Source organism: Chiloscyllium punctatum, chromosome 1 (genome assembly GCF_047496795.1).
Source record: "Chiloscyllium punctatum isolate Juve2018m chromosome 1, sChiPun1.3, whole genome shotgun sequence".
Lineage (NCBI taxonomy): Eukaryota > Metazoa > Chordata > Chondrichthyes > Orectolobiformes > Hemiscylliidae > Chiloscyllium > Chiloscyllium punctatum.
The window spans coordinates 23,166,190-23,192,704 of NC_092739.1; the positions used below are offsets into that span (position 1 = coordinate 23,166,190).

The window sequence follows — 26,515 nt, forward strand, 5'->3', positions numbered from 1 at the left end:
ACAAATGATAAAAATCAAGCAATTCCTCAGGGATTTGCATGTTCTTGTCAGCACATAATATCTTTTGAGACAGTAAAAAATCACGTGCTATTTACTCTATGTCTCCAACTTCAGCTTTTTTCTCTCACGCTTCTATCCCACCTCTTGCTAGCGTGGAGTTCTCATCAGGGCATATATGAAAGTATGATGCCTGATTTCCTTTGTAGGTTCAATAGATTCTCTCACCACTAGAAGCATTTTCTCATTTAATTGTTACCTAATAAATGCAAAACATTTCCAAATACATTCGACTACCTTATCAGGGATCAGCTGAGGATTCCTTTCACCACTCATGGAAATGGACACCTACCACATTTTATGTTCATAATTTGTGGATGCAAGCAGCAATTGTCAGGAGCAATGCAGACAAAGCCAGAAACTGTGATATTGGTTGTCACTATGACATTTGAGGTAAAAACAATGACTGCAGATGCTGGAAACCAGATTCTGGATTAGTGGTGCTGGAAGAGCACAGCAGTTCAGGCAGCATCCAAGTAGCTTTGAAATCGACGTTTCGGACAAAAGCCCTTCATCAAATTCCTGATGAAGGGCTTTTGCCCGAAACGTCGATTTCAAAGCTACTTGGATGCTGCCTGAACTGCTGTGCTCTTCCAGCACCACTAATCCAGAACTATGACATTTGAGCTCGATTACTCTATTAATAAAGCTGCTTCTTACTTCCAATCAAAGCTTGAACACCCTAATTTGCCGTTTAGCCAAAAATTGGATTGCTCAAGAAGAGAGTAAGAAGATCCCTCACCCCGAATCATCAGTTGATCACACTATACAAATTATATTTTTTCACATGAATTGGTAAGTTTAGTAGAAGTAAAAGCAGTGAAAGCAAATGGTTGATTCTGCAGTTAAATTCATTTGGGATGAGTAGAAGGTTCAGCATGGACTTCACTTGTCTGCTGTAACTGGATTTGTTAAACATTATCTTGCAGGGTCAACAATCAATTAACCGCACTTCACAGTTTTGTAACTTAAGCACTACAGCATCTCATTGAATAGAAGAGGAGATTTAAAAGCCCTACCTGTACATGTTTCAATAGCTGTTTTCAGCTCCCTTCTGTCTTTTCTCAGTTGTGCCAACCGGGTGCGTAGGATTTCTTTCTGCTTTTTCATCTCTTCTTCCTTTGTCTGTAATCTTTTTGCATCAGCTTCCACACGGTTCTTACCATATTTGTATTGATCAGCATCTGTAAATTAACCGCAAAAGATTGTATCTTCATTTTAAAGATGTGAACAAAGTACTGGTACCAGAAACATTCCAACTCCAATATCTTATGAGCATTCTGGGTACAAATAACTCATTGATCAAAGCCACTATTAAATAAAGCTATTATGAAATCCTCCAAAACACCAATACCTGTCATATTTACCTTGTATGATGTTCCATTTAAAAAAAAATCTCAAAAGAGATACTTTAAGATTAGAACATGCAATAGTGCCAGTTTGATATGTCAAAACAGCAGCTAGACGATGACTTAAGCAGTTTGCGATTTCTAACATTTTGCCTAACTACTCCATATGGTGAGTAGGAGGATGAACAAAATCTGGAAATTTGTTAGAAGCAATGTGCAAAATCATATGTGTTATTCAGTTTTGACTGTACTTTTAAAAATGTTGTGCATAAACAGACATTTTGGCCTAGAGTTTGCTGAAAAAAAAAGAGTGCTGAATTCATGGCACACACCATTTCCAATTGTGAAAAAAACCAAGTAATTATTGACAAAAAAGTACATTGAAAGTCATGAATTTTTGGAAAACTCTGGATATCTTGCACTACGCCACAACTAGCCTTAGAAAAATTAAAGATCACAGTCAATCTCCCTGTAAATACAAATTAAACTTACAGCAGATTATAAGTGCAACTATTTCATGATACAAAAACTGTTCTGTTCAGATTCCTCTAGGATGTTGGCTACAGATCTTAGTACAGCTTTGATATAAATAGGAATACAGCTGAATTCCAGAGGTGAGGAGAGACTGATTGTGCTTGATATCATATTATTTAGAGTGTTACATCAATGATCCCAGTAAGACTGAAGCTAATGGAATTGGGGGGTGGGGGGATCTAAGAGAAATAGTAGAATAATCTGACCTCCAGGGACATTACTATCAGTGTTCAATAGGTTAGTGTCCTAGACCCAACCATCTTCAGCTGCTTCAGGATGACCATCAGAAATTCAGGAGTGAGAATGTTCGTGGATGATTGTACAGCACTTGGAACCATTTGTAGCTCCTCAAATACTGATGTAGTGTGTGCCCATATGCAGCAACGCTCAGTTTTGGGCTAATAAGGGACTAGAAAGATGTGCACAAGTGTTGGGTAAACAATACAGAATCTACCGGCTTTCTCCTGACAATGAATGGCATTTCAAATCACTGAATCCACTACATCAACATCCTGCGCATCACCTTTGGTCAAGAACTGAACTGGACCAAACATATAACATATTTAGTTCATCCTGTTTGGACATGCTGAAAGACACCTCCTGGGCAACTGGGATTTGAACCTAGACTTACGAGCCCAGAGGTAGGGAAATGAACCATACTAAAAAAAAATATCTTTAGTCAGTATGTTCAAACACACCTCCAGGCCAGATGGGATTTTAAATCAGACTTTCTGGCCCAGCGATATGGACATCATTATTCCATCACAACAACCATAACCAGAACAATAAGAATATTTTTAATCAACCTGTTTGGACATTTATGACATTCCACCTTAGCCCAGGTAAGGGTTGAACCTGGACCAGCTCAGATAATCACAGAGTTAGGAGGTATTTTTAAATCAACCTGTTCATGGATGTTGTGTGTGATGATGCTACTCCTTTAACAAGATTATGCTGTCCTTGATTTTTTTTCTTCTAAACTCCCCCCCCCCCCCACCCGAGGTTGTAAAAGCAGTGATTCCGAAAAGTTTAGGTTTGAAGGGCTTTAGGGCCAATTTGATTACAGCTAACAGATTCTGCCTCAGGCAAAAAGCTCTCAAGTTAAAAAAAACACTTGCAAATGAGAGGAGAGTGGCCAGTTCTCCCAGTTCAGCTTTTCTCTGGTTTGGTTTCTGGCTGTACACTGAAAGCAGTCAGTCTGTTTTGGGCCTGTTGGTGAAAGAAACAACAAAAGAAGGTGTTCCATACTGAATCTCTCTGCCATCTCTCCTGTAAGACCCTGGGTTTTATTTTACCTTTTGTACCAAGGGATGTTTAGAGGAATTATTGCAAGTATTTGGAACAGCATCATTAAGTTGGGATAATCTGCTGGGTTTTTGGATAGGTTAAGTTATTTTGTATTCGGTTCTCTTTTGTTGGTGTTTCATTCGGTAATCTTGTAAATAAATTCTGTTTTTTTAGATTACTTACAGTGTGGAAACAGGCCCTTCGGCCCAACAAGTCCACACTGCCCCACCGAAGCGCAACCCACCCATACCCCTACATCTACCCCTTACCTAACACTACGGGCAATTTAGTATGGCCAATTCACCTGACCTGCACATCTTTGGACTGTGGGAGGAAACCGGAGCACCAGGAGGAAACCCACGTAGACACGGGGAGAATGTGCAAACTCCACACAGTCAGTCGCCTGAGGCGGGAAGTGAACCTGGGTCTCTGGCGCTGTGAGGCAGCAGTGCTAACCACTGTGCCACCGTGCCGCCCACAAATGCCACCGTGCCACCCACCTAGTTTTGTTTTAAACTAAGTGGTTTGACCAGCTGGATCTCTCCTGGGATATCCGCTGTACACCTGCTTAAAACAACTAGCAAGGTTAGGGTCTGGGCTACTTTCTTGAAATGTTTTGAGGGATCTGACCTGGTCCATAACATATGATACATCTCGGGAGCAGCTCAGGCTTGAACGCTGCTCTCCCAATCCACTATGTGTTAGGAGGTAATTCTAGTATTAGGATGAATAACACTTTAAAGTTAAGGTAATAAGGCAAACAGGTGCTGTGAACTAATTGAGTAATTGTATTTAAAAATATAGCACTTGGCTAAAATACTTCATACAATCCTTACACATTATCACAAAATGCCTACAGCGTGGAAACTGGCTATTTGGCCCAACAAGTCCACACCAACCCTCTGAAGACTAACTCACCCAGACCCATTCCCCTATCCTATTACTCTACAATTCTCTGGACTAATGCACCTAACCTAAACATCTCTGAACACTATGGGCAATTTAGCATGGCCATTTCACCTAATCTTCATCTTTGGACTCTTGGAGCAAACCAGAGCACCCGGAGGAAAGTCACGCAGACACAGGGAGAATGTGCAAACTCAATGCAGACAGTCACCTGAGGGTGGTCCCTGGCGCTGTGAGGCAGCAGTGCTAATCACTGAGCCACTTGGAAGAATGATAGACTAAAAATCTAAAGGTCCATCATCTAATCCTGGGTTAGGCTCTTGTGCAGTGGTAACGTCCCTATCTCTGAACTAGGAGGCCTAGATTGTGGTTAATCCATCCTGTGGCGCAATATCCAAAATGAATCTAAGACTGTTGATGAAGCTCTGTAATTCGAAAGCATAATTTCCTCAGCTTTAAGCTCTAGCTCTCTCAGCCAACATTTTTACATTTAGATTTAATTGTCACATTTCATTTGCATTTTCATTTTTTTTAAACCTCTGCACCACCTTTAGTGATTCTTTTTGTAAATAAATACCCAATCTTCAATTCTCCACTGTTCCTAACATCTCAATTAAGAAAATATTTTGATTGGACTTCCTTGCATCCAAGATTCAGAACTGGAGGCCTGTGACCAGTGGAGTGCCACTAGGATCGGTGCTGGGTCCACTATTTTTTGTCATTTATATAAATGATTTACATGTGAGCATAAGAGGTATAGTTAGTAAGTTTGCAGATGACACCAAAATTGTAGGTGTAGTGGACAGTGAAGAGGGTTACCTCAGATTACAACAGGATCTGGACCAGATGGACCAATGGGCTGAGAAGTGGCAGACGGAGTTTAATTCAGATAAATGCGAGGTGCTGCATTTTGGGAGAGTAAATCTTAGCAGGATTCATACACTTAATGGTAAGGTCCTGGGGAGTGTTGCTGAACAAAGGGACCTTGGAGTGCAGGTTCATAGCTCCTTGAAAGTGAAGTTGCAGGTAGATAGGATAGTGAAGAAGGCGTTTGGTATGCTTTCCTTTATTGGTCAGAGTATTGAGTACAGGAGTTGGGAGGTCATGTTGCAGTTGTACAGGACATTGGTTAGGCCACTGTTGGAATATTGCATGCAATTCTGGTCTCCTTCCTATCGGAAAGATGTTGTGAAACTTGAAAGGGTTCATAAAAGATTTACAAGGATGTTGCCAGGGTTGGAGGATTTGAGCTATAGGGAGAGGCTGAACAGGCTGGGGCTGTTTTCCCTGGAGCGTCGGAGGCTGAGGGGTGACCTTATAGAGGTTTATAAAATTATGAGGAGCATAGATAGGATAAATAGACAAAGTCTTTTCCCTGGTGTCGGGCAGTCCAGAACTAGAGGGCACAGGTTTAGGGTGAGAGGGGAAAGATATAAAAGGTACTTAAGGCGAAACCTTTTCACACAGAGGGTGGTACGAGTATGTAATGAGCTGCTTGAGGAAGTGGTGGATGCTAGTATAATTGCAACATTTAAAAGGCATTTGGATGGGTATATGAGTAGGAAGGGTTTGGAGGGATATGGGTCAGGTGCTGGCAGGTGGGATTAGATTGGGTTGGGATATCTGGTCGGCATGGACAAATTGGACTGAAGAGTCTGTTTCCATGCTGTACATCTCTATGACTCTAAGTGGATGTCATTACACTTTCCTGCATTGAACTCCAACTTTTGCACATTCCTATTGCTAGTCTACCATCCCTTTGTAACCTCCTGGTCCTTGCTGAGTCTCTTAACTTGGTGTCATCAGCAAAATTAATATAAAACTTTTATTCTTTCATCCATATCATTGACATATGGTGAAAAGTAGAGACCTCACAAATAATCTTTGGGGACACTACTTGACATATCTACCAATTAGAATACCTTCTGTTTATTCTATCACCCTTTATCCTCTCACTCTTTGCAATTTCCCAACCAGCCAATAATGCATACAAAGCGACAAGGTGACAGATCTGCCAAAGAGGCTTTGTGTTGTCAGTGAAAGAGAACATGACTGGGCTTCACAGCTGTAATCCTTTTAGACGAATAAATTGCTAACATTCACTGGCTAGGCCTACACATATAGAATGACTAAATGAGGCTCGAAAGGGTGCCTCGTTGTTCATAGAACTGCAGCCAGTAAGGAAGGGAGGTTAAAATTATTGGGCAAAGGTCTGCAGGTGGTATTATGGAATATCCACAAGGAACATTTTTTTTTGTGTTTCCAGCACAGGAATTGCACAATTTAAATGGAAAGAAATGTCATGTAATTCTTGGAGTAAAATATATTCTGATAATTCACTGTATGCAAAATAAACACAGTAATTAGTTCAAATGTTTGCAAATCGTTGTCATGAAAAATAGGTTTAAAATAGGTAAAAACATTTGTTTCTATTTCTTTTGGTTATGTACATGATATAACATTGTATGTATCCCTCTGCCATAAAGGTAGCAGAGGTTCAATAATGCAGCTGACCCTTCAATAAGGCACTTACATACTGGCAATAAATACTGGCCTAGCTCCCATAGTTTCAATATCCACATCCCATAAACAATGTAGAAAAGTACAAAATTTAAAAGGCTTACTTGAGGCTGTGCGTTTTACATTTGTGACAGGATTTGCTTTTTTCACTTGATTGCTTCCGACCTTTTGCTTTGTTGTCACACCATTTACTGTTGTTGACATCTTTTTTCCTTTTGCCTAGGTGAATAAGAAACTAAACATTGATATACAGCTGACAATGCTTTTTTAAAAAACTTAGCTTTTGCACAAAGGCACACAAATTAATCTTAAGAAGCACAACATCCCCAACTGACTGCATAATAAAATGAATTTAAAACACAAATATATTACATCACATTAGCAGCAAAGGACAAGTTACATTTCAACACTGAGTTCATCGAGTTCATTATTGAGTTTCCAATTTCAGTCATGTTGCTTGGAGGTCATGCTATATGGATGCCAGGGGATTCCCTGTGGATGATAATGGGGATGGTAGGAAGGGAAGAGGAAGCAAAATCTCATGTACTTCTTCACTGGTGACTGCCTGAGCCCATCACTAGTTGTGACCTCAGAGAATATAGCTTTTCATACTCGGATAGAGGAGCAGAACTAACAAAAACAGGAGAGAAAATGGAGAGATACTGAAAACAATTGAACAAATTTGCAATAAAATACTAGCACCAGTAACAGTAGCCATCAAGTTCTTGGTGCGCCATAAAAATCCAAATGGTTCATTGATGTCCTTTCCAGAAAGAAATCTGTCATCATTACCCCTTTGTACCTGATCTGTACAAATCTGAGTTCCTACCCAGCAAAGTAAATTTCTGAATAGCAATTCATACATTTCTGGGTCAAATACATTTCTGTAGCAGGAAGATTCCCTACTACTGGTGTAAACTGATGTGTAAAGTACATAAAATCACTCAAATGTGATTTTTACTAGTCAATTATAGAGAAATATTAAAAGCTGGCAGACTCCCTGATCCTAACTTTTAATATAAACACCAATTGAATTGAATTGAATTTATTGTCACATGTACTGAGGTACAGTGAAAAGCTTTGTCTTGTGAGCAATACAGGCAGATCACATAGTTAAGTAGCATAGATAGTAATTGCTGTTGGATGACCAGCCACACAATGAATGCTCCTCTTAGTTCTGCTTGAAGCACATTGGGTTTTCAGTGCAAAAAGCCTGCTGATGACTAGGTGTTGCAGACTGGCAGATTCCAATATCCACAACTATAAGGGATATACCAAAGCTTAGGATGGCTAACAATAAAAGGTACATTTTAAAGTCTGTCCTGCCATTGTAAATGGAGATGATTGAAACTTTGCAAAATCCTTCTGGCAATACGTTTGACATAGTATGAATATACTAAATACAATTTGTAATTGTAAATGCAGTGATGTGCATCAGAATGCCACCTACTGTGTTGTACTGTGTTTCATTTCAAGTAAAGTCAAATTTTAACTGTCATGTAATATATTTCCTTTAAAAAAATTCTATGATATATATTGACGAAAAACAATCTACCATCGTAATATCCAGTCAAGCTTTTGTGCCAGCATTCACTGCTATAAAAAGCTTAATTCCTTTTTAAATTTAATTTATATAAAGGTTAGTCTAATAAATAGGGGACTGAAGGGTCTGTTTCCATGCTGCACATCTCTATGACTCTGATAAATAAGAATTCACAATATGGTTTCATAAATAAGAATTCACAATGTAGTTCAATCTCTGACCATGTGGAGTCTCTACAGCAAATTTCTTCAATCTTTCTTGAGACAGCAAATTGCATTTACATAGCATTTTTAGTATTGCTAAATATCTCAAGATGCGATATCCTCCAATAGCATAATTTGTTTCCCCATCATGTGCATTAAAAAAAAGGGTTTGTATCAGCTCAGTTTCTTCTCCAGATTTTCACCTAAAGCATGGGGGTCCAGTGGAACAGGTGAGAAAAGACTGAGCACTAGGATTCACCAGCTTCCAACCTAAGCAATGATTTTCTGCTGGGCTTATAAGGGCTGAAACCTTTGGCTGTACTTTGCAAAAAGACTGACGCAGGGTGAATGATTAAAACCATTTCTCTCAGCAGAGTCAACGTGCCCTGGTGTGGTGGCTGTGGGTATAGCCAGGAAAGCTACCCAGGGCCCTAAACCCGATAATTCAAAATATATATTCAGTTCTTTGATAATGAAATAGGTAGGGACAACAAAAGAGGTTTCTCCAGGTGTCAGGCAGTGCGTCATACTCAGGATGCAGACCAAGGAGATTAAACCGAGCAATTAAAAATACGAGATTCTGCATCCTGAGTATGACGCACTGCCTGACACCTGGAGAAACCTCTTTTGTTGCCCCTACCTATTTCATTATCAAGGAACTGAATATATATTTTGAATCACCATAAAACATGCAGGACAGTCAAGGTTAATAATGAGAGATTAATATTTTGGGTTTAATAATCATTCAGTAGTACAGAACTTCAGTACTGCTGAAAAAGCACAATTTGTCAAAACCTTTCACCTTGCATTTATCAAGATAATTCACAAGATATTATGATGCAATGTGAAAACAACATTTATTCTTTGTGAGAGGACAGTGCTGATCAGTTTACAAGAGGATTCCAATTTTGTTGAAATGAAACAGGCGCCGTGTGTAAGCATGTTTGTTATGTCTACAAAGAACAGATCTCTGTATATTAATATGCTTTGCTTCTAATGCAAATTGGCTACACTGCAAGCCTAACAATTCTAAACTGATCATCAGCATACTTCTTCACACAGTCAGGGTTACTTAACAAATGTTGTCCAATTGCAGAATCACATCTATGGTTGGTCACTGGATTGTGGGTTTTGGAAGCTGGGGCTGGGTTGCTATGGTCAATACCTTGCTTGTTGTGAACAGTCAAAGAGATATGCTGTTTGATACAATACACTTGCCATTCACAAGAATGTTGCCATCAAGTCAAAAAGACACATTGTCTATTACACAAATGAATGACATAGTGTATTAATTTCTGTGCCAGTATAAAGAACACTGTACAGTATAAGACTGTACAGACTGGCAGTATAAATACTTGTACATCTGTTGGCGATTTTTGAGGCTCAGGTTGTAAGTTTGCTCGCTGAGCTGGAAGGTTTATTTTCAGACGTTTCGTCACCATGCTAAATAACATCATCAGTGAGCCTCTGGTGGAGTGCTGGTGTTCTGTCCCACTTTCTATTTATGCGTCTTAAGAGAAAGCGGGCCAGAACACTAGCACTTCATTGGCGGCTCACTGATGATGTTACCTAGCACGGTGACGAAACATTTGTGAACAAACCTGCCAGCTCAGCAAACAAACTTACAACCTTGTACATGTGTGTTTACATCTCTATAAATTTATCTACATAAATACACATCAGATTTGTGCTTCCTTTAAATTGATATTCCTTGAAAAGGTCCTGATGATTGAAAGATGATAAGATTAAACAGAATGTGTTATTTTTCATTAATACTTTAACATAACGTATATTGATTCTGGATTAGTGGTGCTGGAAGAGCACAGCAGTTCAGGCAGCATCCAAGGAGCTTCGAAATTAACGTTTCGGGCAAAAGCCCTTCATCAGGAAGGGTTTTTGCCCGAAACATCGATTTCGCTGCTCCTTGGATGCTGCCTGAACTGCTGTGCTCTTCCAGCACTACTAATCCAGAGTCTGGATTCCAGCATCTGCAGTCATTGTTTTCACCTTTATAACGTATATTGAACAATACCCAAACTTTGTTAAACTTAAGATGAACGGGATTCAATAAAGAGAAAGAAAGGTGGTGATAAAAATACAAAAAAACTACAATAGGTGGAAGGTTGGTAAACTTTAATCAAGAATTGATATAGAATGGATATGGTTAAGTATAGAACAAGTCATCCAAAAAAAAAACACCTGAAAAATATTAACAAGGCAACAGAAAATATATGTAGTTCAAAGATCAGCCTACACATGTAAAAACTTGAAAAAAGGAATGAAATAATCTTGCAAATTTCACTCAAAATATTAACCTTCCAGAAGCTAACTGAAGTGACGTATATTTCAGATTTTGAGCACTGAACGTTTTATTTTATTATGTTTAAGTAGTACTAAACCACTTATCATGTACCAATAATTACCTTTTAAATTCAAATTCATTTAACTAAAACTATGAATCTGATTTTAGCCATTCCCAAAAGGAACAGATGCATAGGTTTGCAGTATTTCATTTAAATTAGGTCTTGCAATTAAAATGACCAGGGGGATAAATCACAGACCTAAATGCATTGTGCATATCTATCAAATAATCACCTTGACACTGTACATGAATGGTAAAGGTCAATTAGAATTTCAGGTCCAACAGGCTCAAGACAGCAGCCTAATGGATCCATGGTTGGAGGAGGGAGCAGACTGATAGGTCTCCAGCAGCCATCTTTATAGGCTTGCTTTGCTTCTTGCTAGATAAACACTTGCATCCAATATGATTCAGCTTCTTACACTCAGAACATTGCCTTTTACTTGGTGGCCAGGCTTTCTTTGCCATTATGTGGTGTCCTCCACAATATATCTTCCTTTTTTCCCAATTTCTTCCTTTTTTCAATGTGTCTCAGCATAATGCAAAGTTTCATTGGTTCTCCCATTAATATATCTAGTGGATGTTGACAACCTCAGAGCTTCTTCATATGTCATTAGATTTCTTGAAAGTAGGACTCTCCTTTCACAGTAGACTGTCAGGACTCTCCTCTCTATTATGCTCTAGATACCCCCATCTCTGATGAGATAACCTTCAACTCTCCAACTCACAGGCTATGATACACAGATCAATAATCCCCCTGACCTTCTGAGCTTTGATGCTGAACACATGCTGCTATAAGCAACATTAATTTAGGGTTTAATGTATATGCTCAAGCTTTTAAAATCTCTTCTGTCTGGGTTCTCTGCTCCTCAGTGACATCTAGATCTAGGGTGGTTTGATTTGATTTATTATCAAATTTACCGAGACATTGCGAAAAGTAATGTTTTGCATGCTATCAGGTCAAATCATACCTTACAACAGGACAATCGAACAGAATATAGTGTTACAGTAACAGAGAGAAAGATCAACTCTTGTACACAAAATATCCATTCATAAGTCTGAAAACAGCCGAAAAGAAGCTGTTCTTGAATCTGTTGGTACTTGGATTCAAACTTTTGTATCTTCTGCTCGAAGGAAGAGGGTGAAAAAGGATATAACCAGGGTGGGAGGAATGCACTGCAGCTTGTAGCACACTTTCCCCAGCACTGGGGGAGGCAGTGGTGCTCTGGTGCTATCACAGAACTAGAATCCAGCAGCTTATGCCCATGTTTCTGGGAACAGGAATTTGTATCCCACCATGGCAAATGGTGAGATTTGAATTCAATAAAATCTCTGATAAATAAACCCAACTGGTTCACTAATGACCCTTTGGGATGGAAATCTGCCTTCATTACCGAGTCTGACCTACATGTGACTCCAGACCAACAGCAATATGATTGACTCCTAACTGCCCTCTGGTTAATTAGGGATGGGCAATAAAACTGGCCTCACCAAAGATGTCATAAGCTGTGAATGAGTTAAAGGAAGCTTGTAAATCTTATTCGCTAAGAGTTTTTTTATTTAATTCAGTCACTATTTCATAAATTTGCCATTGAGACAGGGATAGATTTCAAGTGTCTCAGATTTCCTTTCACTTTGAGAGTAGTAGGTAATTGAAAATTCACAGGGATTCTGACTCACCCCAACATTTCAAAGTTACAGACTGCAGTTCTTAATTCTTTACAGTAGGTGGCTCTCTTACAAATTCAGTTAATCTCAGCATCCAGTTCTAACAACATGTTTCAATGAATGTGTTTAACAGTTGCTATAAAGTGAAAGCAAGTTACAGCACAGGAAGAGATCAAACAATGTCAATATACTAGCCAGGGCACTGTGCAAAAATGCATTCCTCTAGACGTCTTTAGATTTGCAAGTTGCAGCAGGATACAATGGGTAGTACATCATGTAGGATATTCTTCATTGGAGGCATCCTCTGGCCAACCTTTTTACAACTTTAGTTTGAGAAAAATCAACAGTTGTGGGGGCAGTGGCTGGGGAGAAATGGGCAGTCAGTGATCTGTGTCTGCTTTTGGTAGGAAGGGCTTAAATCTCCAGGCCATCAACACTGGATTCTGGCCTGCTAGATGGCAGTCCCCATCAGTACAGAAACCTAGAGGCCAACTGGAAAGTGCCAGTCAGCTTCTAGCTAATCTCTGCAAAAAAATAAAACCCAAAGGCTGGATGGAACTGAAAAAATTACACACTGGCCAGTAAGGCTAATGGTTGGCCTCAGCCATCATCAATTCCAAACCTCGCTAGGGCTGAAAGTCTAGCCTATAATGTTGGTCATGCATAACATGCTTGAAGTGGGGGGAGTAAGTCTACCCCAGCATTTTCCATTTCTGTGGTGCTACTGCCTCGACTTCACTGGATGTGAGGCCCCACAATCTCCCTTACTACAGCAGTTTGGCCTGTCCTACTTTAAAGGGAATACTTTTGAACCTGCAATAAGAGTCGGAGATCTTTATTCATTGGCAAGGTTGTTGGTAAGATTAGGTGGCTTTACAGAATGTGAACAGAGACATCTCTAAATATTGCAGAAATGAACATCACCCCCACCCCCCCCCAAATTACCGAATTCATCACGCAGCCACAGAAGTCGAGGAATTTCTTTTCTTGGTAATGGAGACTGCTCACAAATATTGAAGGAGGTCAAGTCTTTCTTTTTTAAGATTCATTTTGACCACAGGATGCTTTGCCAGCATTCGACAAGCTTTCCTGCAATATTTTTCACAAGGACATCTCTTCTTTTAGTTTCTGCTGCTAATGTATGGCTTCCTCCCAGCTGCCCAACCAAATAAATACTTCTTTTGTGGGTTTGCTTTTTTGTCTGGATATTGTTTAGCAGGACTGCTTGGCGCCTGGAGAAACTGATGAGAAATGTATTCCTCATGAGTTTACCCTCTGGTAACTGGAATCTCTGTAAATCAGATGTTAAACTGGTCACACCATTCTTTCACTGTCAAATGATGACATTTACAGGGAACCTTGTCACACATAGGCTGGAGGCTGCTACACATTGTAAGATAACTAGACTACATGACAATGATATGCTTTGTGGATCTGTTTTGATTCTTAGTTCTTTGTTGCACTAACACATGATATAATCCTGAGTCAGGTTCTACTCTTTTCAGCTCCGCGATGGTATCCCCATCAAACACTCCCAGGTTGGTACAGCATGGGGTTAGATGCAGAGTTAAGCTCTCTCTATTGTTTAAACTGAAAGTAAAGTTTCCTTGACACCGTCCCCATCAAACACTCTCCAGACAGGGACTGCACAGGATTAAATACAGTAAAGCTCCCTCTACCTCCTTTAAACTGAAAGTAATGTTACCTCTACTCTTTTACTAAAACAGAAAGTCAAAAATAATAATGAAGCAGCCCCTCCTGGGATGCTAGTATTGAGTCATACAGCACAAAAACAGACCCTTCGGTCCAACCAGTCCATGGCTGAACATAATTCCAACTAAACTAGTCGCATCAGCCCGCTCCTGGCCCACATCCCTCCAAACCTTTCTGATTCATGTATCTATCAAAATGTCTTTGTAATTGTACCCACATTTCAACACCCTCTGTGTAAAAACTTTGCCTGCTGTTTTTTTTAAGTCTCCCCTCCTCACTTTAAAAATGCACCCCCTACTCTCCAAATCCCCCATCCTAGTGAAAGATAAATTATTATTAACAATTGATACCTCTCATTATTTTATAAACTTCTATCAGACCGCCTGTCAACCTTCTACGCTCCAGTGATAAAAGTCCCAGTCTTTCTTTATCACTCAAACCTTCCAAATCCAGTAACATCCTGGTAAATCTCTTCTGTATCTGTCTCCAGCTTGATAATATCCTTCCTACAACTGGGTGACCAGAACTGGACAGGATATTCCAGAAGAGGCCTTACCAATGTCCAGTATAAACTCAGCTTGACTTCCCAACTCCTTTACTCAAAGGACTGAGCAATGAAGCCCCATTTGATCAAGATCCCTCTGTAATCCTAGAAAAAAACGTCTTCACTGTCTAATTTGCTACCAATTTTGATGTGACCTATAAATTAACTAACCATGCCTTCTATATTCTCATCTAAATCATTTGTATAAATGACAAATGAAAGAGGATCCAGAAACGATTCATGTAGTCACAGGCCTCCAGTCCTAAAAGCATCCCTCCACCATTACTCTCGGTCTCTACAGTTAAACCAACTATATACCCAATTGGCAAGCTCACCCTGAATCCTATGTGACCTAACTTTACTAATTACTCTACCATGCAGAAACTTGTCAAAGGCTTTACTAAAATCCAAATAAACAATGTCTACTGCCCTGCCCGAATCAATCTTTTTGGTAACTTCCTTAAGTTCTATCAAGTTTGTAAGACATGATTTTCCACACAAAACCATGCTGACTATCCCAAATCAGTTTTTGCCTCGCTAAATGTCAATAAAACCTATCATTTATAATCACCTCCAAAAATTTACCCACAACTGAAATCAGACTACAACCATTCTTAAAAGGTACAACATCAGCTACCCTCCAGTCATCACGCACCTCAAAATAATACAAATTAATAGTTGAATGGAAATGTATTTAACAAAACAGAAAATTACATTGAAATGACATTGTCTGTGCTTATGATGCACCCTAGATCCTGCAGTGCCCACCAGTCTTGAAAGGCCTCTTGACCATGCCAGTGAGCACTACATGCTGCCTCACCAAGAACACCCAAGTGTGGATGTAACAGTGAAAGAAGGGCAAACATCAGGAATGATGAGCCATATCCATGGCCTGCTGTTTTGACCTGTTGATCCCAGAAGAATTCCCAAGGGCAGGATCACTCCGTGAACAGAAGCTACATGTCGTAATGGCAGGGTCTGAAGACAAAGTTGTTGCCTGTGTGCGGAGGCACGCAAGCAACTCAGTCAGACTCTGCACTATCCATCTTGCAGCATTGTTCAGTAGCTGTACCAAAACTGCTAATAAGGGCAAAACACTTGCTGTTTTAGACTTAAACGGAAATTAAATCACGGGGACATATTCAGGACTAACCAATGTTCACCAAATATGGTAAAGGTAGAAATGTACCTCTCAGTGACCAGCTGGCACTGCCAAAAGACTGAACAGCTATGGTAAAAATACATTTGTTAGAACCAAATGCAGAGGCAATATCCTGTGGTTCTACACTCAGAAAGGCTTGGGTGAATCATTAAAAGCAGCTCACTGATGCCAAGCTAATATTAAAAAGTACAGACTTAAGAGCCTGGAGATTACATTTTACAATTATATCTAATTTTAGATACATCGCCCATTAAGAAAAGGAAAGTGGCAATGGAAAATTCTTCTGTAATTCTTGGTGGGTGACTGAGAGTGCAATCAATTGCAGTCCAAGAGCAGATCATCTACCAACCGTACTTAACAAGACCCAGAGGAACAGGACTGTGAAAGACAGAAAGCGGGAGGGCATTACCTACTAAAAAAAAGATAAGTTTAGTTCGATCAGACTTCGTTTCATTTTGAATTTTGCTTTCAGGAAAGGTTATTACTATTCAAATAATGTTTTGCTTCTTGTAAAATAAAAGAAAAGGCAAGATAAAAGATCTGGACTAATATGAACTGGCCGTACTGTGGCTACAAGAACAGCTTAGAGGTTAGAATCTTACAGTGAGTAATTCAGCTCCTGACTCTGCAAAGCCTTTCCAACATCAACAAAGATCAAGCCATGATTGTGATGGAATACTCCCCACTTTCTTGGATGGGTGCAAGACCAACAACACTAAAGAAGCTTGATACCATCCAGGATAAAGCAGCCTGCTTGACTGGCACCTCATCCACAAACATCGACTCTGTCCATTACTGACACTCAGCTGCAGCAATGTGCACTATCTACAGGAGTCACTGCAAAAAACTCAAAGATCCTTAGGCAGCAGTTTCCAAACCCATGATCACTACCATCTAGAAGGTCAAGTGCAGCAGATAAATGAGAACAGCACCACCTGCAAGTACCCCTCCAAGTCACTTACCATCCAGACTTGGAAATATATCACTGTTCCTTCAATGTCACAGTGTCCTGAAACTCCCTCGCTAATGTCATTGTCAGTGTATCTACATGAAATGGACTGCAGCGGTTCAAGAAGGCAACTCAGCACAACATTCTCAAGCCTTTCTGAGTGTAAATACTGGCCCAGCCATCCGTATGAATAAAACAAACCCAAGGGATTTGTATTCAGTTAAGCTCTTTTGAAAATTATGGTTATATGAAATCATGACAATATTTAGTGCTGTTGGTTATAAAATATTTTATGGTTGAATATTGCCACAATATCTAGCCCATAGTGGAATGATGAATTTCCATTACAAAGGTGATAGTTTTCCTCTCCATGGGATAGGGCAGTTTCAGAGCTTCATGTTTGGTACAGTCACCATGATCTGACAATGTTCCCCTGTTAGGCCATCTAATTTGGCAGAGACAACTTCTAATAATAGCTGAACAGTGACTTGCTATCAGAATATATTACGCAGTAATTTGGATACAATGTTCTGTTCAAGTTGCAGGAGCTCTAATCCCTGTGAAAGAAACACAGATTGTGATGCTTAGCCTTTTCTGTTGATGACAACTCCACCAGTAAAAGGTATTCTGTAATTTTAACGTTGGGTAGGAATCAAAGGTATAAGAATTGGAGTAGACAAATCAGTTGATATGTGCAGGAGGTCTGGATAATTTTAACTTCCCAGTCTTATTTGCATGCCTCAACTCTTGAACTGGTAGAAATAATGTCATCATCAGGTTATGATCTTTAAAATTGGCTGGCCTGGCCACTCCACACCTTGTACCAATGGGCAGAGAATGTTCAGCTTATTCTTTGCCCATTTTAACTTCATTAGGACCCTATGTACATTACAGGACTCAAATTTACATCACTGGTTGGGTGAGCATTTATTGCCCATTTTAGTTGCCCTGGAGAAGGTGATGGTGAACTGCCTTTTGAATCACGTCTGTACACATAAATAGGCTCCAGCCAAAAGTAAATAGGTACCCTCTAAGGTCTTTGTGAAAGCTTTGAACAAAATGGGTAGCAGGACACTAAGTTTAGCCTTACGATTTGCAGAGTGTTATCATCCTGTTTCTGCCTAGTAGAGACCCTTCCAACATATGAGTCAGAGAAAAGAATTGAGGCAATGACCTAGAAAATTTACATCAAATAAACTGCATAGCAAACAATCATATAACCAGGAATGACATACAATGCATGAAAGTCTTAAAAAGGAGAACGACCCACATGAGTGAGTTTTCCTATTGTTGACAGAAAATCTCTGTTGTTGACATATGAAAAATGAATGGTAGACATTGTTGCAGTTTCAGTAGGAATCCAGCAGATGGCTGCCTTGCTCTAGTTTTACTTCAGAAAAGCATTCTGTGATGAATTGAATCAATTTCCAATTCACAAGACAACATATGGCAACATACCATGTAACTAGAGATTATTCAAAGTAGTTGCCTCATACTGGAAACAACCGTAAAGTCCCCAGGGCGATAAATCTGAATCACTTTAAGTACCAGTTTTTAAAAATTAAAGTAAATGCTATTCCAAACCATTTTCTCAACATCTAAAATACAAATGTACAGATAGGGAATGAATTTCTGAGAGAGGTTCTCCACTTGTCTACTGTAACTTCAGTGCAAGAGTCACGTACACCAGATGGCCAATATAATTGTCCTTGAGACTATTCTTCTGGGGATTGCACAGCTCTTTAGACTAAACTGTGGTAAACAAGCAAAATGACACTCTCTGAAATTCATCCCTAATGTTTTTAATACAATCAGGCTGAAAATGCCTATTTAGAAACTGGGGTAGTTAATACTGACTCTGCCTGGAAAAGGGCATCAATTTGTTTTTTTTTAAAATGTATACACATAAGAATGCCACATCATAAAGGATAAAGCAAGCATACATTTGGTGGATTGCAAAAGTACCTGTGAGGCTGTTTTGACTGGCCCCTTTTCTGCAGCAGAGGTGTTAGTTTTATTAGTCATAGACCGCGAAGAAGACAGAGGTGAAGAGGCAAGAGTTTTGTTATTTTTAGAAGACAGTTTCTCAGTAGAAAGCCTACTCTGGACCCCAAGTTGTTGCGATTTGCGGGCAATTGGTTTTGGTGGTGGAACGTTGTCATACAGGTCAGTGCTGTCACCATGAGCTTCCTCATACCAGAGTGTGCTAGCGTTAGTAGTGAAAACCTCCTGCTCCTGTGATATACAACATAGAACAAGCTTCAGATGTTAGAAGGAATGACATGCAGACTACATGCCTACAATTTGGCAAAAGCCAACATATTAAATGGTAAAGGAACACAGCTCATATTCCTACTCCATGCTATATCTTACTATTAGGGTAATTTATATAACTTTCTTCTGCTGTTCATACCTTGAATAATGCCCTGAAAAGCAACTTTTATGATAATATTATTCGGGCACCAAAAATGCAAATTTAAAACACCATTTGACTCAGCACTGAGAGTCGTATTACATATAGATCCAATAGACTCAAAACAATATTTTTTAGATAGCTTTGGATGTCAAAAGATCAGGGCAGTGAGGAAGACTACACATTCATGGAAAAAATGTTGAAAGAATTTTTTTCTGCTGTGTCCATTAATAGGCATAAAATAAAAGATACAGTTCAGACTATTGCATTAAAAACACCCAAGTTCTTTCACATCATCAAAAACAGATTCTGAATGCTAGTTGCCATGTCTGAGCATAACCAGAGCATAAAATATTAGAGAATGATCACATTATCAGTGTGTTGCTTAAAATACTCCACATACATCAGTTCAAATTGGATTGAGAGAACTGCTGTACTACAAGGCTCTGGATAATAAATTATTCAGAAAGATTTCAATACACAACAGTACAGTCAAAAGCCTTTAATGCTCTCAAGCATTTTAACAACCATTGCTCTTGGCAGTGCTTTGGCACAAAATCATATTAGACTTTCCAGTTTTTTTTTGGGGAGGGGGTGGGTGGAATTCAGCGCATTCACTCATTTAACCAGATGACCAGTGCGTTGGCAATAACTAATTAACTTGTACTTATAATTAACCAAATTTGCTCTCAGTTCCTGTAATTAACTCCTTATTGACATAATGGTTTGTGTAGTTATTCCAAGGCAAACCATACTTTCTATTTGGAAACTGAATTAATTTAAGACTGAAATCATAGCTTTGCATAAAGCATTCTTGTTGTGGTTTAATCCTTACACTGCAAGGGCTATATAAATTCTTACATAAACCAAACTGTAAGACTTCTTCTCCATCAACTTACTTTAAGCTCTGCTAACTTCATAGTAAGTTAAACTTTTTTTGCGAAGGACAAAAAAAAAGCTGCATGTGTGTGTTTAAAAACGTCTACATTGTCACCTGGATCTAAGAAAAGCATAGTTGAGATGCGTTATTGAACTTACAACTCACTTCTATGCATTGAGTGGTTTTAACTTTGTACAAGACCGACCATTAACTAAAATGTCTTACTGTTCCGTTTAGGCAAGGTACATCATCATAATGAAGAGAAATTCCACGTGGACATGAATATCCATTTGGCATGTTGCCACCATATCTATTTGGAGATATCGACCGTCTGTGTAATAAGCTGAAAAAGAAAAAAAGAATTATGGTGGATGTTGGCAGGTGATGAATATCTATATCATGCATGTTCTGGTAAAAACAAATAGACCTTTCATAATATTTCCACCATAGGGAGTATGACAGGAAGGTCTGAAATTAAATTGGAGCTTAAGCAGCTTGGATTTTGGTTTCCCCTGCCAGTTTCCATGAAGGTTTGGTCAGTGTCCAAGGTAAGGGACACAGGACGAGAGTGGGTCTTGTCAATGAATGATAAAGGCACCAGCTGGTAACATATTTCATGATATAAAATATTACAGGACTGTCTCTCAGCTGATGCAAGTGGGGTACACCACAGATTTAGATTTTTCTTTCTGCTCCATATTCTTTATGAACTAAGCAAATGAGTCAGTCTGAAAAATAAAATGGGAGAAGTCTTGAAATTTCAAAGTGGACACCCTCTGCTAAATGTACTGCCTTATTCTATGGGCATTTGGGATAAAAGCACCTGACAAACAAGCATGAAAATAAAAACTAAAATGGTATTGACATATTGGTCCACTGAGAAGGGAGATAAGTGACCTTCCTTCACTGTTCCACTAATTTTTCTGTGAACTGAGCTTGGATGAAAGTGGGATAATTGCAATCCATATCTTTTATCTATGAAGATTTTTATCTCTGCTCCCAGTGGTGTTGTTGAATTGAGAACTCTTTTTATGAAGAATCAAAGATGGAAGCCAACATCTGATTGCACAATGATGTGGTAGATTTCTGGTCCAGTGTGTAATATAACACTGTTAAGCTTAATATATTTAAATGTATGTCCTACATACAATGTATTGACTGCAATATATATATGCAGCCAATATGTTACTCACTGTATACAGTACTTTACAATTCCTTGGTATAATAAATGTTGCACAGGGATACCCAAACCAGATGCACGGAAGGACCACATAGACCAAAGCATAATCTTACACATGCCACAAAAATATATCCTGGAAAATTTCATACAATTGTCAAAGCTAGAACGGTAAAGACCGGTAAAGCAGACATGTGAAGTGCTCTGGCCTGCAGGCTCTAGGTTGGGCACTCCTGGTGTAATGTATAAAAGTCGAAAATTTCAAAGAAAAATATCAGCTTTTACTGAATCAGTTAAGTCTTAAATTCAAACAGCTTTTTTGCTTTGCTGACAACTATCCTGTATCTGTACTTGTTTGTGTATAAATAATTTATAATTAATGGATTGCAATGCTTAGAAGATTCTACAGAATGGTATAGAAAAAGGAAGCCAGAGACTCATTGTGCTTGTAGCAGATCTTTGCGGGAGCTATTCAATTAGTCCCAGTCTCCCACTTTTATTGTATAGCCTGACAACATTTTTTCCCTTTCCAAGTATCCAATTTCTTTCTAAAACCTATGACTGAATCTGATTCAACCATCTATTTGGGCAGTACATTTCATACAGACCATAACAACATAGCAAAAGATGTATTGTAAATCTCTGCCCTCCTGCTTCAGTTACATCTCCCTCTAAGAAGAACAATCTGATCTCATCACTTGATTGAAACCGTTAATCCCTGGTATCATTCTGAAATCTCTGATGTTCCCTCTCTATCTAAAAGGCTATCAATAACAGCAGTGACTATTTGCTACAAGTGTTTTAAACTTCTACCACCATTCTGTACAATTAACACATGTTCACATAAATATCTTAAAATATCTATTTTAGTGCAGGGTCATAAAAATAAGAAAAATGGAGTACCCAGATAATTTCAACAAAAAAGATCCTTCCAAATGTACAAAGAAAGAAAAACCATGTTCTCATTTTTTTTATTTTATCAAAAGTCAGTTATTTATGATGAAGATAAATTCTTACTTGAAGCACTGTTTTGCAGTCTGTATAACACTTGAAGTTGTTTCCACATCAATATAATCATAGTGTAGGGCTGCTGGGTCTGTGGAAGAACCAGTTTCAGATAATAAAACACCGAGCCACCTTCCCAGTTCCTCTCCTGAAGAGGTCTGCACAAACAAAAGGTTGAACATTTAGCTGTGGTTTATCAGTAAAGGTATGTGATCAATGAAAACCATTTTACTTGGCAAAGAAGACAATTTTTATACATATAATACACAAATAATCAATCTGTGAATGCATTTTATTATGCTGACTTTGTCTTTTCAATACCTTAAGAGTACTGTTTAGCATTACAGCCTGTAGTAAAATATCTATGGGGTAATTGCAAATAAATTCAGTACTTGCAAATTTTAAATAAATGATGGAGAAACACTTGGAACATTTCTCATGTGATATTTAATTTGCATGCAGCTATTCTATGACAACAATTTGCTGACATTGCTATCCATTATAGTCAGCAATTGCAACAACAGCTTACACAGCACTTCTAACATGTCAGAGTATATTCAGGCACTCACAGGAGTATGATAAAACAAAAACATGATACCAAATCGCAGAAATAAAAGTTAGGTAAAATGGCCAAAAGATTGGTCAATGCATCTAAGAGGAGTGGTGAAGAGAAGAATTCTGAGACAATTGAAATGATGATCACCAACATTGAAGAAGTTATGATTGGAAATGCACAAAAGACAAAAAGTATAGAAGTTGATTTCTTAGAGTGGATAGGGTTTCAGAATATTACAGAGATAAGATTGGGAAATGTCATAGAAGATTTGGAATAAAGGATGAGAATTGGCGTTGCCAATGTAGGTCAGCCAACACAGAGGTTATTGGAAAATGGAACTAGTATGAGTTAAGACAAGAGTGGATGAGCTTTTGATGACTCTGGTTTACAGAGGGGAGAATATAGAAGGCCAGCTAGTAGTGAAAACATTTGGGAAATCAAGGGAACTGACAGAGAATTAGACCTGGGCAGTATGAAAACTGACTCAGTGCTTGTTGGTCATGGAAAGATAACATGCAGATGTGGGAGAAGAAGAGGAAATGGTGGAAGGCAAAATGAGTTTGAGGAGTCTGCTTAATCTACCTTAAGGAACTGAAAGCAAATATGTAATTATGTACCCATAAGCACTGAAGTTGAAAGACATGTTATATCAATGAATAAGAGAGCTCATTTACAGTGAAGGCAGATAACACAATTGTATGTTCTGAAAAATCAAGCAAGTTCTGACCAAGAATGCAAAACAGCCACACTTGAACTTAGAATTAGAATTAGAATTGCTACAGTGTAGAAACAGGCCCTTCAGCCCAACAAGTCCACGTCGACCCTCCAAGGAGTATCCCACCTAGACCTATTATTTTGCCCTATTACTCTACATTTCCCCTGACTTAATGTACCTAACCTGCACATCTTTGGACTGTGGGAGGAAATCCACGAAGACACAGGGAGAATGTGCCACATACAGCCACCAGAGGCTGGAATTGAACCCAGGTCCCTGGCACTGTGAGGCAGTGGTGCTAACCACTGCCCTAATCCTTCAGAGTAAGGGACAAGATTTTTTGTGAAATGGCAGGAATGCAATTGTTTATTTTAAATAAAAACTTCCAACTTATACATTTCTGATCTTATTTGTTGTTCAGATAAAACACGGAATTTGTTTTGGAGGACCCAGGTATTAAACTGGCCTGTAATCGAACATGATGACAACCTAGAATGGTTTACTGGCCATGGACAGGTACATGGATAGGAAAGGTTTAGAGGGATATGGGCTAAATGCAGGCAAATGGGACTACTTCAGTTTAGGAAACCTGGCAGACATGGGCAAGTCGGGCCGAAGGGACTGTTTCCATGCTGTACACCTCAATGACTCCATATGCTTCAAGTCAGCCTCCCATGCTTCCATTACAAAATACCATGATGGTGGGAGGTTACTTTCTCTCACTGTCCCGGAAGTAAATTCAATAGCTCTCTTGTTCATTAATAAAACATGTCTTTCAGCTTTAGTAGTTATGGATACATAGTCACCTACTGGCTTTCAGAACCTTAAGGTAGATTAAAGAACTATTAATTGAAACATAACTGACTGCCCAAATAATTTGTTCAAGATTTTAGCCTACTCATTTCAAATACTGGATTTGAGCACACAATCTATGCTGATATTTCAGTTCAGTATCATATGTTTTATGAAGTGTTATCTTTCACTAGGGTCAATCTTTCCATTCAGGCATGCCCAAAGGACCTCACAGCTTTGGTTGAAGAGGAATAGGAGAATTTCCTGGTGCTCTTTATAAATATTAATGAAATAGATTAGCTAGTTTTTTAGCTCATTGTATTGGTGGAACTTTGCTATGTAGAAAGGGGCTACCTCTACACTGTCAAAAAGTGTGGAGTTGGAAAAGCACAATAGGTCAGGCAGCATCCGAGAAGCAGGAGAGTTGATGTTTTGGACATAATCCCTCCCTCAGACGGATATGGGCCAAATGCAGTCAGATGGGACAGCATGCCTGATGAAGGGCTTATGCCCGAAACATTTGCTCTCCTGACCTTATATGCTGCCTGCCCTGCTGCGCTTTACCAGTGCCACACTTTTCGACTGTGACTCTCTAGCATCTGCAGTCCATATTTTCTTCAACCTCAACACTGTCCCAATCAAACACTCCCACAGGGTGCAGCAAGGGGTACCAAACTTTTTCTCACATTGCTGGGTGTTCCTTCAGCAGTTGCTGAGACTGCATTGACCTTGGTGGACTCCTTGGACCAACTGGCAGGGTGCATGTCATGGCCTCCCCTAGCTGCCCTGGTGTTTTGGGGGGGGTGGGGGGGGGGGTGGAGGGAGGAGGGATGATGGTCTACCCCTGCACCACATCCTGGATCCAGGGAACCAACTTCCCCTTTGTTGCCACAATCAGGGCAGACATCACAAACTGCAGAACAGCTCCAGTGCGTTTGATCAGATGCACAACAGCCTTTTGAAAATGGCACTGGCCCTGGCCCCAGGGAGCCCAGATATCCTGGCAGTGGTGAGAACCTCTGTGTGAGGATCAACCTAGCACTGGATGAGCGGGGTTCTACAGAAAAACAGTAGGTAGATAATGAGGCAGGTTTGTGATAATAGTGTGAAGAAACCGACTAGGCCTTGTGGGGAGAAGCCCTGCAAGAAACCCAATGAAAAGGACTCTTTGCCAAAATATAAAAAAATCAGCCCTATACTTCAAAAGTATTCCATTGAATAGGATTTTATTAGTATTCCATAGTTTAGGATGATTTGAAAATATGAAAAATTTTATACAAAACACAAATTCTTTCCTACTATACTCAATTTCACAAAGACTTAAATCCATCTAACACCAAAAACTGCCTCATTCGGCTAGTTTAGATTTCTAGTTAAGGCCATTTCTGAATGCCCTTTAAAATGCCTCTATATAATTTTGTTACAACAATTCTTGTACATGAATGTAACCACTGAGATTGAGGGACTGTATTTTACTCTTTGACCACAAATTATACGAAAAGAATGAAGATCATTGGCCTAGGATATTCAGTTAATTTAAAATATTCCTACTCTTACTTTTGATGACTTCTAGCCTGAGTATTCCTGGACAGAGGTTTCCTAATACAAACGTGTACAGGAATTCTCAAATCCAAAAGTGGAGAAGATCATTGTCAATTTTGAACATTTAAACGTTCAACAGACAGTTTGAAAGCTTCTGTGAATAGCACAAGCATATGAGGGGATAGGGACTGCAGAAGGGAAGCAGATAGTGAAGGAGAGGGTAGACACAAGGTAAGTGATGGAGGGATAAAGATGGAGCATGGTGGGTCAGGGAGATAGGCTGTTAGTGTGAATGGGGGCATCATGTCTAGCACAGTTTGGTTGATTCTGGCAGGATTGGGTTGGGGTGTTGAGTCAGACTGGGTTAGGTCAGCCCAGCAAGGGGATATATTTTAGGCTTAGTCATGTTGAGATATGGCGGGTGCTAAGGAGGGTGGTGTGTCAGGGTATGACACGTTGGGAGTTTGGGGTGGATGCTGCCAGGCCCATGACCGTCAAAGTCTGTGGTGGGGGAGTGACGTTAGGAGTGGTTGGGTTTGGTTTTGTATTCACCCAGAAGTTTGTCTAGGTTTGTAAACCTTTAACATTTCATTGTCAACTACTAAGCTTAGGTGAACCAGAGATATTCAAATTCTCTGACT

The 26,515-nt window shown here is 39.3% G+C and overlaps 1 protein-coding gene across 2 annotated transcripts in view; it reads right to left on the reverse strand.

Annotated features, from left to right (window-relative positions):
* afap1 (actin filament associated protein 1) overlaps positions 1–26,515 on the reverse strand; it is a 269,598-nt gene that overhangs the window by 22,492 nt on the left and 220,591 nt on the right. The window contains exons 11-15 of one of the 2 annotated variants that reach the window (XM_072577254.1): positions 22,282–22,427; positions 20,313–20,430; positions 18,760–19,029; positions 6,758–6,872; positions 1,077–1,241 (exon numbers count right to left, since the gene is read on the reverse strand). In XM_072577254.1, the coding sequence (XP_072433355.1) occupies positions 1,077–1,241; positions 6,758–6,872; positions 18,760–19,029; positions 20,313–20,430; positions 22,282–22,427 (814 nt within the window). The remainder of the gene's footprint in view (positions 1–1,076; positions 1,242–6,757; positions 6,873–18,759; positions 19,030–20,312; positions 20,431–22,281; positions 22,428–26,515) is intronic. The other variant, XM_072577343.1, reaches the window with a different exon arrangement.